Below are 12,863 nucleotides of genomic sequence, written 5' to 3' on the forward strand. Positions count from 1 at the left end.
TGGAGCCTCCAAGCGGACACATCTGCACCGCATGTTTCTCCACCTCACACAGTCAAGCTCTGCCTGCACTCAGTTTCCGCACTCGTGGCCCGAAGATGATGACACCAAGTAACAGGGTTGTTAAACAGTCATTTAGTCTATTTCTTCAGCAGGGGGTCCTGCGATATAGGTCTTGAAGTTAAATAAGCCAGATAATGCTCCCCATCATGCAGTGGAACTATCAGGGGCACCTATGTATCGACAGAAGGACAAAAGTGAAAAGTATCAAGCTATAATTTATCGCAGGTTCATGACACTTTATACTTGAAGGCTCTGGTAGCAAAGGCTGATCGGACTCTGGAGGAGGATAAGTGACAGCCTTGTTTAAGACAAAGTAGGAGCTATCACTCATTTTAGGAAATAAGCATCCTTGACTGCAGTCTAAGTTATTTGACATGCTGGTGAACAAAACTCTCACATTTGGAACCATCTGCTGGAATCAGGCATTAACATGTAACCACAATAATGATGGAAATTAGATTGTTCTATTGGAATGTCAAGAAAGTCACACAGAAAAGGCTGAATTGAAAAGAAATTAAAACCATTTGTAATAGAACCTCCAGATAAATCTCATCATAACTGTAACACGTGTCATGCTGTTTTAATCTCCTCCTCTGACTGTACATGGTCTATGTACAAATATTATATCTATATCGACTCCTATAGAAGATAGCAATGTGTGTCATCTGTGTGTCAATATACATACTTCCATATAACATTTTGCAACCTGGCTCTTCATTTGACTCTTTCATATAGTTTCCCATTTGGCCCTTCATAGATCTTAAAATGTTCACTTCAGCTTGACTCCTGCTCAAATTCATGATCAAATCATCATTACACTGCCTCTGTGTGTTCCTGAAGCATGTTGTATTTGGTAAGGAGCCTTGGTAATAGTCTAGGTTTGGGTTTGCCATAATTGAAGTCCCTGTGATTGAATTTGGTATATTTAGTCTTGTGTGTTGCTAGATTAAATTACAATAGTGAGTTTTGTGTCTATTCAAGATGTTCACAAGCAGATTGTGGTACAGTACAAAACCATAGATTATTTTTATACAAGTTAACAAATATAAATTAAGTGTATTGTTTTACTATGAAGCTTTGTGAATGGGATCCCTAACTATTATCTCAAGCATTCTCAGTGATGAAATAGTTACTGCTTCTTTTGGCTGGCACCTTAGCACCAACTGCCTATATTTCGGTTTGTCTTAGTTCTTTCTCATTGTTAAGTTGTGGGCACCATGCCACCTAGTCTCCAGACCAACAAACTGCTTTCATATCTTTAATTCAAGGCATTATGCACCTGTTATGCAAACATGCATTGTTTAGACACTAGTATTCCTTCTTCCCTGCATGTATGGGTAACCTCGCTAGTTCTGTCTCACTTAGCACCACCGTGCCCCGTATAATCCCTGAGCTCTTATTTTTACTGGATATGTACTTCCCTCCATCTGCTCCTTCTCTCTCTTTTTTTTTTTTTTAAGGCCACACACATTGTGCCACTGACTGCTAGCAGCAGCTCACTCACATAATGTCTGCATAGCCTGCTTTGGACTTCACTATCCTCCATGTATATCCAGCACTTGGAGGAGCAGTTACTGGCACTGGTTTATTTGATGCAGCTTGGTAGCTCTTTAAAGACTCTAGCAGTACCTGTTTCTCAGGACCCATCTTCTTTTGGACTCTCGTGCTTATGGGGAGTAGACACTATGATGTGCAGGTCTTATTCGTCTGTTCTATTGGACCATGAAGATATGGACCAAGAGTGGCTGAACCCTGCTTAGTTCTCCTACCTTAAGTCAGGTGCAAAATCTTCCTCTATGTTGTACATTATCCTCCACTCTGACTCCTTCTGAGGGAGGACTAGAGGCTAATGAAAATGCTCTGATTCAGCAACATCCTGTGGCGAACCAGCTCCCACTATTCTCTGATACAGCCAGTGCAGTTGACTAGAATCTAGGGCCTGCACTGGGCAAGAGTACTGTGCCAAAAAGCACTGTTACAGAATCATCTGCTGATCACGGCTGTTAACCCTGTGGATCTATCGTCTGGTTCTTGAGTGTGGGAAGCACTGACCCGGATTTCAGTGGTTACCACCTTCGATGAAGAACTTTACCCAACCCGGTGTTGCCATTCTGTAACCATCCAGGGCATTCATATGGCTGTAAATTGAGGTACCAGTACCACTGTAGTTGATTAGGAACATTGGTGTACAGAAGGCAGAAACAGTTACTCTGCTTGTGGTTTTTTCAAACTATTGGACACCTCTGCATCCTTAGGCATCCCAAGTCCTTCTGTAGCAAATGAAGTACAGATAATTTTCCTTCTAGGAGTGGTCAAGCTAGTCCTGCCATCAAAACGGGGGCAGGAATGCTACTATTAAAATTTTCTAGCAAAGCAAAAGGGAGGACGGTTCTAAAATATATACTTGTTCCTGCCCTGCATGGGTTCAAGATGTTAATTTATTCTCAAGTGCTTCAACCTGATCATAAACGACCACTGGCTCTAGTCAATAAAATAATTTAACAGCTGCTTAAATGTGTTTTTAAAAAAAATAAATGTATTTATTGAATTTTTAATACAACAATAAAGATCTGCATGTGTTATTGTACATTCGCAATGTCATTTAAATGTGTTTTTTGAGCATTGGAAATATGGTGAAAATCAACCTACATTATAGTATAATACAATTTGGTCTTAGTGCTGCCACTTGGGTCTTGACCCAAGATTCCTACCCTCAGCTATGGAGCACTTAGCATTTGCCATCTGTTAAAATTCAAGCATTAATGGGCTTACATGTGAAAATATTGAAATCAAACATTCTCCTTCCTTGTTTGGATCCTGTTATAATGTGTGATTCTTTATTTTAATTGAAGAATAGATTCCATCCTGTGTCAGATTGTAAGATAAACTGGGAAAATAAGGTTTTGCTACTGACTCGTATTTGCACTAAAGATTACATTAAAAAATATAATATGAAGTGGACAACATAAGGTTTGAAATACTTGATTATCAATTTCACTAGCAACTTTTCTTTCTTACTGTAACCTATGCATTGTTTTGACTATTACAAGTGGTAGAATAAGATTGTGGTAGATGGGCATCTTCAAATCTGACACAGTGGGCTAACATAAATGTTTTAAAAATGGTTGTTGTAGTATGTTTCTTTCTAGTTATATTTTGTTATTTCTTTAATGTTTTGCTGCTATATTTATTGATAAACATGTTGTTACATTTTCACGTGGTTTATGGATTGGGAGACCGCCACCTGATTCCATAATTCCTACCTTGTAGAAAACCCCATGTTGCGTCCTTGGTTTTCCGAATCTTAAAAGTTATCAGAATACATTTACTAGGCAAGCCTATTTTAACTGGTTTCATCATTTTTTCCCCATATTTTGTTAATTTCTTATGCATACTTTAAACTTCAAATTGACAACAATTTCAAGTTTCACAGTGGTTTGTGCTCTGAGTGATTTTGCAAATAATGGCTCGTATAAGGGCAATGTGCATGTAAGACATGCAGAACGAAGCAATGGAGTAATTCAATCCACTTTACCATAGCCCCTTATATCTGTGATTTGAGTGCCTCATTTTAACATATCTAATATTCAGCCAAATATTTACCTTTTTTTACACTCTAGGGAAAGGAGTCAGTGGTCGTAGTCCTAGTTCTATGCAGTGTTCTCTTTCAAGCCAATTCATCTGGCCCAATGGCCACTTTCGTTGGGCTTTTCCTCCCTTCATCGACAAACCTCTATGCAGTTATATACCAGTCCATGGTTACTTCCAGGCATTTACAGTGGCTGGTTCCGGAGATCCCCAGTCTTGTCTCATCCTTCCTTGTCGACTTTAAGCCAGAAGAAAGAAAAATCATATTTTGCACTAGCCTCCAGAGGGTGTCCCCTAACACAAATGTGCAGTTTCTCATTCCCTCCCAGAAGGGGCCTAGTCTGGGGCACAGCCAGAGTATATGGCAGAATCATCCTATTTTCCCACATCTCCAAAAGCATACGTCAACTTTACCAAACCATTTCATTTGAAAAAAAAGTGTAATAAACACCTTTCAAGATCTTGATTTGTACCAGTCAGATGCCAAGTCTAATTACAACTTCTATAGCTGGATAGGATAGGATAGGGTATGCTGTATTATGAATCAGTATTGTCTATTTCATATACATATGCCACTCAGTCGATTATTCATCATTGTCAGGGACACATTTTTACGTCGGACAGAGACTTTGCGGTGGAGAATCTCTAATATTACATTTTGAAATGAACATTCATTCTGTAAATTAGTGCCTGGACAGTGCACATTCCCTGTTTATAAAATCATAAACCAATCAGTGAGTCAAAATCCTATATAACAAGAGGCATCTTCAAGATTAAGCAGGTGCAGTTAGAAAATAAGTTAGTTGACTTTGAGTGCTTGCTACTTAAGTACAAACTGTTTAAGACAGAAAAGGCAAGATACAAACCACTTTCTTATACATTTCAATCTCAACAATGCTTGATGCCAGTGGGCTTACGTAATGCACCCAGCCTTTTTTACTTGATTACAGCCAACTTTCATCCAGTCTCTTTGATGTGTAAGTTTCTGTTGGTTGATCATGATAGAGATAAGGATGTAGTAGATGCGTAGAGAGAAGTGAATGGAGTCAAGTTGGTAAACTACGAGAGTTATCTGAGAATATAGTGATATGGAATCTTGATCTTAATCTAAATGTTATATGACATAAAATAATTTATAGGCTTTATTGAACCCCTTTCCATATTGGGGTCATTTATGAATTTGAGATTAGATAATTCATGTTGGAGTAATTAATTTTTTATTTTATATTAATCTCTACAATTTTTGTATCATGTGATTCTTATAACAAGAACACAATGCCACCAGGTTGGACACTTTGTAAATCTGCCTGGTGCTGGTTGTATTATGTGTTAAGTGATTGTAGAAGTGTTGCCCAGATTTTGAATAAATTGAATGCTAGGAATTAATCTAAATGGATCTTCCCTATTATGGATTGTTTGTATAGTTAAGATCCTATTGATCTTAAAAAAGCTTATAAGTTGTAACTATCAGAAGAAGTTTATTCATTCTGAGAATGTGGACATTCTGCTTTAGCTTTTAAAGTGAAGATTGAATGTTAGAACTGCTAACACTTGAAAATATGGAAACATGATCACATTATTTTGGGATTTACAGACATATATGACAATAAAATGTTCACAACATTTAAATTGGTTTTTTTTTAATGAAGGAAGATTCTATCACTTTCAATTTTAGTTAGAAGGGAAGTTGATCATTTTTTTTAAATTTAATAATAATGCCTGTGCTAGTCTCTCAATGTAATTTTATTCATCTGCTATTGTTTCTACTTATTTGTTTACTCAAAGTTGATTTATTAAAAAAATATTGAGTCCCCTGATTGCTTTACGTACCTGACTTATTGCCTCAGCTGAAAAGCATCAAGGGAGGTATCAAAGTCGGCCCTAGCCCTGATGCTTCTGACCTTATTTAATTTTTGGTTCTTTGTCAAGGACCGTAGATCCTCCTTCCTATCATTCAAACAGATTCAGTTTATATGGACAGTTTTGGATTCTATCCTGGTGAAAGTATTCCCTCCTTTGACCTTTCTGCACTACAAAAATAACCATAGTTGCAGTAAATTCATAGTGTCCTGGCTATCATTTAATTTTTTTTTTGCAATTGTTCTATAGTTTTGCCCGATGTACAGATGTCTTCTTAGTGTTTCGGCTGCTTTGGGTTTACCATGACCACAGCCTCTCACGTGTTAGTGTTTTAAATATTTTTTTTTAATTTAATGTATTGTCTTCAGAACAGTGGGAGCACCAAGCGTCTTTTAAAACATATTTGTTTGAAGATTTATGTAATTTATAAAACATGTTGCTTTTTACTCTCTTAATAGGCTTTCTTTACTCAAGCACCCCTGCGGCAGATATGTGTTTTGCAAGACAGCACAATTCTTCAGATAATAATAACCAGTGTTTGTTAGGATCCAGCGGAAATATTTTACTTCAGCTTAACCCACATAAACCTGGTGCAATTGACAACCTGCCATTAGTAACACAGGAACCAGTGAAGGTAAGTTTACATCAAGTTCACATTTATTGTATGTGCTTTTCTCTGTACAGGTTACAGATATTTAAGGATATTTTTCATCCAAAGATGTTACAGTAACCTACATTAGTAAGCATCATTTTCATGTTACCCAGTAATTGCTTTGCAGCTCTGTTTACTGCCTAATTTTAATGCATTATGCTATGCATATGCCATGTGGTTTGTCTATTTTATTTGTGCTTTGCAGAAAGTGGATGTACTGGAACACACATTATTTTCTTTTTCATCTTTAAGTATATTGTTCTAAAATGGTATTTTCTTTATTGGGTTTGTTTTGCAATCCCTTCGTATGTGAGACATGGTTGTACTGCTCCAAAATACTTTACGGTTATTTGAAAGATAAGTGTGTAGTGGATGTATTTGTTTTCGAATGGCCTATGTTAAGATAATCTGGAGCACCTTAATATGGTAAAGGTATTTTCTTCTTTATACAGGCTTCAACCACATAAAAAATTCCCCAAACCACATGGAAGATATATTAACTTTATATATTAAGTAGTTTGGATGTATTTGCTTAGAAATGGACTGTATTCATTTAATCTGGGGCAGCCTGCAATGAAAATCCATATCAAAGATGCTACTATTGGAACATCTTTGAAAGTAGGTACTTTGTGGCTGAGAACTTGTGCCACATTTTAGGTAGAATTGTGAAGTAGTCCCTAATGTAATATAAATATATGTATATATACACACACACACAGAGATTGTATTGTAATTGTATTTATCTAGTGTTTAAAACACTTGGTGAGGCGTTGAATAACTTTTCAGCAAGTAGCATGCTACTCTGGAACTCAAAAAGGATTAGTGGTAAATTAGTATAGCGAAATTTGAGTTAATATGAGCGGTGCTCATGTAAGTCTGTTAGTTGGATTGAAAAGGATAATGGGGGGATAAAAGAGGGAAGATACTAGAAAGTGTTTATTGGGAGATCATAGTAGTAGGAAGAGGTTTGGCATGAGTATAAGGAGAGTTGGAGGAGCGAAGAATCTCTAGAAAGGGATTAGGGATATCATAGTAGCAAAATGATTTTTGGGATGAGTCAAAGGAGGGGTAGATGAGGCAAGAATTTAGAAGGTTTGTTTGGGAGATCATAGTATTAAAATGAGGTTTGAGGGTGATCCAAGGAGGTATAGAGGAGGGAAGTGTCTAGAAAGGGTTATTTTGGAGATCCTAGTAGTAGAATGAGTTTGTGATGAGTCAGAGAGTAGAGGTAGAGGATATATTGAGAGGTATAGGGTGAATTATAGGGTAGTGCATTGGAGAGAGTCAACTTTTTTATTTTACAGTAGGTAGGAGTAAAGTAATAAATATACAGATACACAAGTGTATATTATACATATTTATATCAAGAAATACACATATGTACATACTTACATATAATCAAATGAAATGTTTATATATACAGGGATATGCTGTACATTTGTGTTTGAGTATGGTGGTTACATAGGAAAGAGTCAACTCTTAAGTAGTCTTCTGAAGATAAGATAGTTATATGTTGATCTTATGTTTGGGGTTAATGAATGCCATAGTCTGGCTGCTTGAACAGAGAAGGAAGTGCCACCTATGTTTTTTTTTTGTATGATGTGATTTTGAGGCGAGGTGCCAATCCAGAAATGAGGTTCGTTTTTTTAATGTATTTGGTGATTTTATTCCTGATGAAAAGCGATCCTGTGCCAAGTATTGCTTTGTGAGTGATACAAAGCAGCTTGAATGTGGATCTTCTGGAAACTGGTAACCAATGTAGGGCCCTCAAGGCAGGGGAGATGTGAGCTTATGGCTTTACATGTAGGAGTAGTTTGGCATCAGAGTTCCAAATCCGTTGTAGTCTTTTCATAGTTGATAAAGATGATCCGTGGCGTTATCAAGTTTAGACAGTGCAAGAGAGATAGTGGCTTGGACCTTGTGTGGAAATCCCAGGTGGGGGTAGATGTGTCGCAGAGTTATATATAGACATTAGATTGAGGTGAAACTGTTGCATGTGTTTATACCAATCTCTGTGCTTTGTTTTATTTTTATTAGGCCACGTCATTAACACTTGAAGGTGGAAGATTAAAACGAACACCCCAGTTAGTTCGAGGGAGAGATTATGAAATTGTACCAGAACCTGTATGGCGAGCGCTTTACCACTGGTATGGGGCAAACCTCTCTCTACCGCGGCCAGTAAGTACAGAGTGTCTTTTAAAAAAAAAGATTTTTGTAACCCTTTTGTAAGTACTTTTGATATTTTTACATACATTTTTTTAATGAATTTAATTGTACATTTCTATTTATCTATGTCTGGCTGTCTATCTTTATTATTGTCTGGCTGTCACTAGTGCACCCTCCATGAGAGTTCACCCTTTTAGTTAGAAAGCTGCAAAAGCACTATTACCGGGCATGAAATATACATTATCTAAACATAAATATATATGGTAGATTTGTGATAATACCTCTCTAGTTAAAGCTGGGAATTCCATAGGAACAGTTTTCTTAGGTTGCTAATAATATTGGCCTAGGTTGATGAGCTGCAGGAAATTTTAATAAAATCGGTACATGCTTTTAATAACCTTCTGAACTTGTATGCAGATAGGTCAATGGGGAGAGAATTATCAAGGTGGTACACAAAAGTTGCATTTCCCATTTAGACTTCTACTGGAGTTTTTCTCCCTAATGCAGTATAACTGCCTAACATAATAACTCAAAACTTTGCATGAAGCTTGTGCTTGGTTGAACTTCGTTTATTCACTTTAGTTAATGGAAATCTATTTGGTAGTTTTGAATCTGATTTTTTAAGAAATGTTTTCCCCCTTCTGTTGTATATTTCTTGGTTTGGAAAGTAATGTCACAAATATTTCAGTTAAAAAAGCAAATATACTGCCGAGCTTGTGAACACTAGCCAAAAATGGTGAATCCCAAATGAATCTGAAACAACGTTTCTTAACTGTATAACACAGGTCAGAACAGGGGTCTCCAACCTTTTGTGTAGTGAGAGCTACTTCTGGTCAGTGAAAATCTTTGTGAACTACTAAACCCCAAGCAACTCTCGCATTTTTCCGAGAGACCTCCCACGCCCAGTTTTATTGACGTTAAGCCTAATTTCTTCAGACCCCATACTGTGGTTTGAACACAATACTTAAGAGTTCCCTAGAAACACTGAAAGGAATGACTTTGGATTTGTGTTGTCAAACCGCTTTACGACCTTTCAATTAATAGCTTCAAAATCAGGAACTTTCAATTGCTGTCACTGAAATAATCATTGTAATGCAGCTCAATTAACAAACAAACAGGAAAAGCAATCCTACCTTCAATGTGGAACTGTATGATGTCCTCTAATGCTGTGTAATCTGGTAGCCTGGCGGGGGCAGTTCCGAAGAAGTCATTATAGTAGTGAAGTAGTCACAGTGTGTGGCAGTCACCCTGTGCAAAGCTTTGCTGAATCACAATTGCAGATGGATTCTTCTACTGTAGCTTTGACAAGATCGCTGTGTTTTTCAGTTGCCAGATAAGCGGAACTTCAGCTTTGTTTGGATTGGAAAGTACAGATTTTGTCCTCCACTCTGAATTCTTCAGAAGGTTCCGTTTTGACTTTAAGGTTTTTATGGCACCAGTCATGTTCGCAGTTGTATTCTCATTGCTCCCTTTACTTTTTAGGAGTGTCAGTAAACCAGGACTGCAGTACAAATTGCTTTGTTCTTATTCAACTAAAAAGAACTTTGAAAGATGCTGAAGATTCTTCTCTTCTATAGCTATCTTTTTCCTTGTTCTCAGTAAACCAGGCCTCCAGCAAACACTGCTTTGTTCTTGTGCAGCAAATAAAAATTTGGAAAGGTGCGGAAGACTCTTCTCTCCAGCTACTTTTTCTTGTGTTTGTAAAACAGACCTGCAGTACACATTCCTTTGTTTTTGTTTAACTAATAAAAAAACTGGGGGCTGAAGATTCTTCTCTGCAGCGACTTTAATCTTGGTGTTCGTAATGAAACAGATACCTAGATTTGGGATTTCACCAGGAACTGTCATTGAACAAGTATTGATTGCGACTGCATTCAAATTATTTCAGTGAGAGACTTGACACTGCATGGTGTCCACTACTCCCTTGTAATCTGGGGTGTAGCTTGAGAGGGCAACTCTTATGGAGTCATTTCAATGTTCATCAGTCAGACGTGTGCGAAACTTAGATTTTATGAAGTTCATATTTGAAAATGCTGATTCACAAAGATAGGTAGAGCCAAATAGGGAAAAAAGTTTCAATGCGGCTGTTTGGATGTTCTTAAACTTTTCAGCATCCACAAGACTCCAGAAATTAATGTCAGATTGCCTTGATTTCAATTCAATGTCATTTTGAAGTGTGACAATCTACATTTCCATTGTGGCAGAGTCAAGGTTCAAAAGCACACTCATTTTCTCTGAAATGTCACTAACATCCACTTCCATGAAGGGGTTTGAAGTGAACATGACACAGGGCTCCAGTTGCTCAAAATCACTAAATCTGTCACTGAACTCTTGATTAAGCCTCATGAGGAGGCTACTGTATTTTTCTATGTCCAGGACCTCAGTCTCAGCTTTGTTTTCTGAACGGATTTGGAGCACAGTGGGAAAGTGCTGCATCTTTCTTTTCTGTACATGCTGTATGAAAAGGTTAAGTTTTGGTTTGAAAGTTTTCACAGAACTTATGTTGGTTATTGTCTTGTTTTTGCCTTGCAACTCGTAGTTCAATACATTTAATTTTTCTGTCGCATCTGTCAAAAAAGCTAAATCGAGCAACCATTGAGTGTTTGATAACAGTGTGTTATCTTAATTTCTAGACTCCATAAAAGCTTTGACTTCTGGCAATAGCGAAAGGAATCTTTGCAGTATTTTTCCCCTGCTAAGCCATCGGATTTGAGTGTGCAGTAAAAGGTCACCATACTCGGCTGATAGTTCTTCAAGGAACAATTTGAAGGTTCGGTGCTGCTTGGCTTTTGCACAAATTGAATTAATAATTTTAACAATAGGAGTCATCACATGATCAAACCCCATTACCTTGGCACATATTGCCTGTTGATGTATAATGCAATGGTAGTTCAATAACGGAGGGAAATCTGGATCTGCTTTGCAATTGGCAATGAAGCCAGAATGACGCCCTATCATTGCGGGTGCACCATCAGTGGTTACCGCCACTAACTTTTTTCAATGGGACATTTTGTTTCACAAAATAATTTTTCACCTCATTGTGAACGTCAGATCCTCTGGTTGTGGTTTTCAAAGGCAACAAAGTTAAAAATTCCTCTATATCAGTAAAATCTTCAAAAACCATTCTAACGAATATTGCCACCTGGGCAATGTCGCTTGCATCAACAGATTCATCACATTGAAGAGAAAAATATTAGCATGTCTTTAAATCGCGCTCTAACTGCTCTATCATATTGGTCGATAATGCAGATACCCTTCTTGCCATAGTGTTTGACCCTAACTGCACATCTGAAATGGCAGACATAATTTCAGGGCTATTTTTAAAGTCTTTGAATAAGGAGTTGGCCATTAGAAGCATTGCTTCCTTCACAACGGCTCCATCTGAAAATGTTGCTTTGTGCTTAATCAAGTGATGAGTAACTATGAAGGATGCTTCAGTTGCTGCAGTGGCTTTCTTCGTGGGCTTTGTAAAAAAAGATTGCTGTGTCTGCAATGCAGATTTCAGTTTGTTTACTTTTTGTGACCTCAGGCTGCTTCCTTTAGGGAACTTCCTCTCAAAATGCATGTGCTTTGTTGAAAAATGCCTCTCAACATTGCCCTTTTTTCCCACTGCAACTTTTGCTCCACAGATCAACCATACACAGTTGTCTTTAATTTGTGTAAATAAAAATTTGTTCTCCCACGCTTGATGGAAGTAGTAAGTATTGCTCTTTGCCCTTTTGGAGGGACCTGGCTCTTCATCCATGATTAGTTGTTAAGGCTGTAAGCAAGAGTAAAAATGTTGATGAAGTCAACATCCAATCCATAACAGGCAAGAATACCACGTGGACACCTTTAATAATGTTGTATTGCAGACCATTTGTGAGTAGCAGCCATGCTGGTAAATTAAACAGCACAGTTGGAAAGTGAGATAACTAACTCACCTTAGCTATGTTTAATTATGAACACGGGAGGACTGCTTTTCACAAATGACCTGAGATTTTTCATTAATTTTGATCAAAGCATAGTTCTGGGCTTGTATGGTCTTTTGTTGTCTTCTATAAATAGGAAGACGACTTAAAATTGTACCACACACACCAAGCGTCAAATTCACAAAGATGAAGGTTTTGCAATTCAAAATTTGATTGGGTTCTCCTACATTTGTAGCAAACATTGGATTTTTTCTAATTAAGACAAGCTTTCAAAACTACTCCAGGTAATATTCCATGACAGCTGCAGACTTTTGTGACATAGCCCTGTGACCTCAGGCTTATGGTGACTGATGTCACCAACACCACACAATATCACCTTCCTAAACAATATTAATTCTCCATTCTCTTGGGATTACCCTCTTAAATGCCTGTCCATTCCTGTCCTTTATCTTTGCGCAGCAAGGTGGCTTGCTATGCTGTGTGAAAGTTTGCTAAATATGCCCCATAGAAGAAAGTATTATAGCGCTAAAATTTGGCATTTAAGCATTTTGCGTAATTGGACCTAGTTTTTCCAAAATGTAACCTAATTACGTGAATGGAAATTATGTGTATTTTGCACACACCTA

At 37.4% G+C, this 12,863-nt stretch overlaps 1 protein-coding gene across 3 annotated transcripts in view; it reads left to right on the plus strand.

Moving 5' to 3' along the window:
• USP32 (ubiquitin specific peptidase 32) overlaps positions 1-12,863 on the plus strand; it is a 1,392,279-nt gene that overhangs the window by 894,219 nt on the left and 485,197 nt on the right. For all 3 annotated transcript variants that reach the window (XM_085649438.1, XM_085649439.1, XM_085649440.1), the window contains 2 exons: positions 5,967-6,142; positions 8,198-8,338. In XM_085649438.1, coding sequence (XP_085505564.1) covers positions 5,967-6,142; positions 8,198-8,338 — 317 coding nt within the window. The remainder of the gene's footprint in view (positions 1-5,966; positions 6,143-8,197; positions 8,339-12,863) is intronic.

The sequence above is a fragment of the Triturus cristatus genome, chromosome 3_2 (assembly GCF_964204655.1).
Source record: "Triturus cristatus chromosome 3_2, aTriCri1.1, whole genome shotgun sequence".
NCBI lineage: Eukaryota > Metazoa > Chordata > Amphibia > Caudata > Salamandridae > Triturus > Triturus cristatus.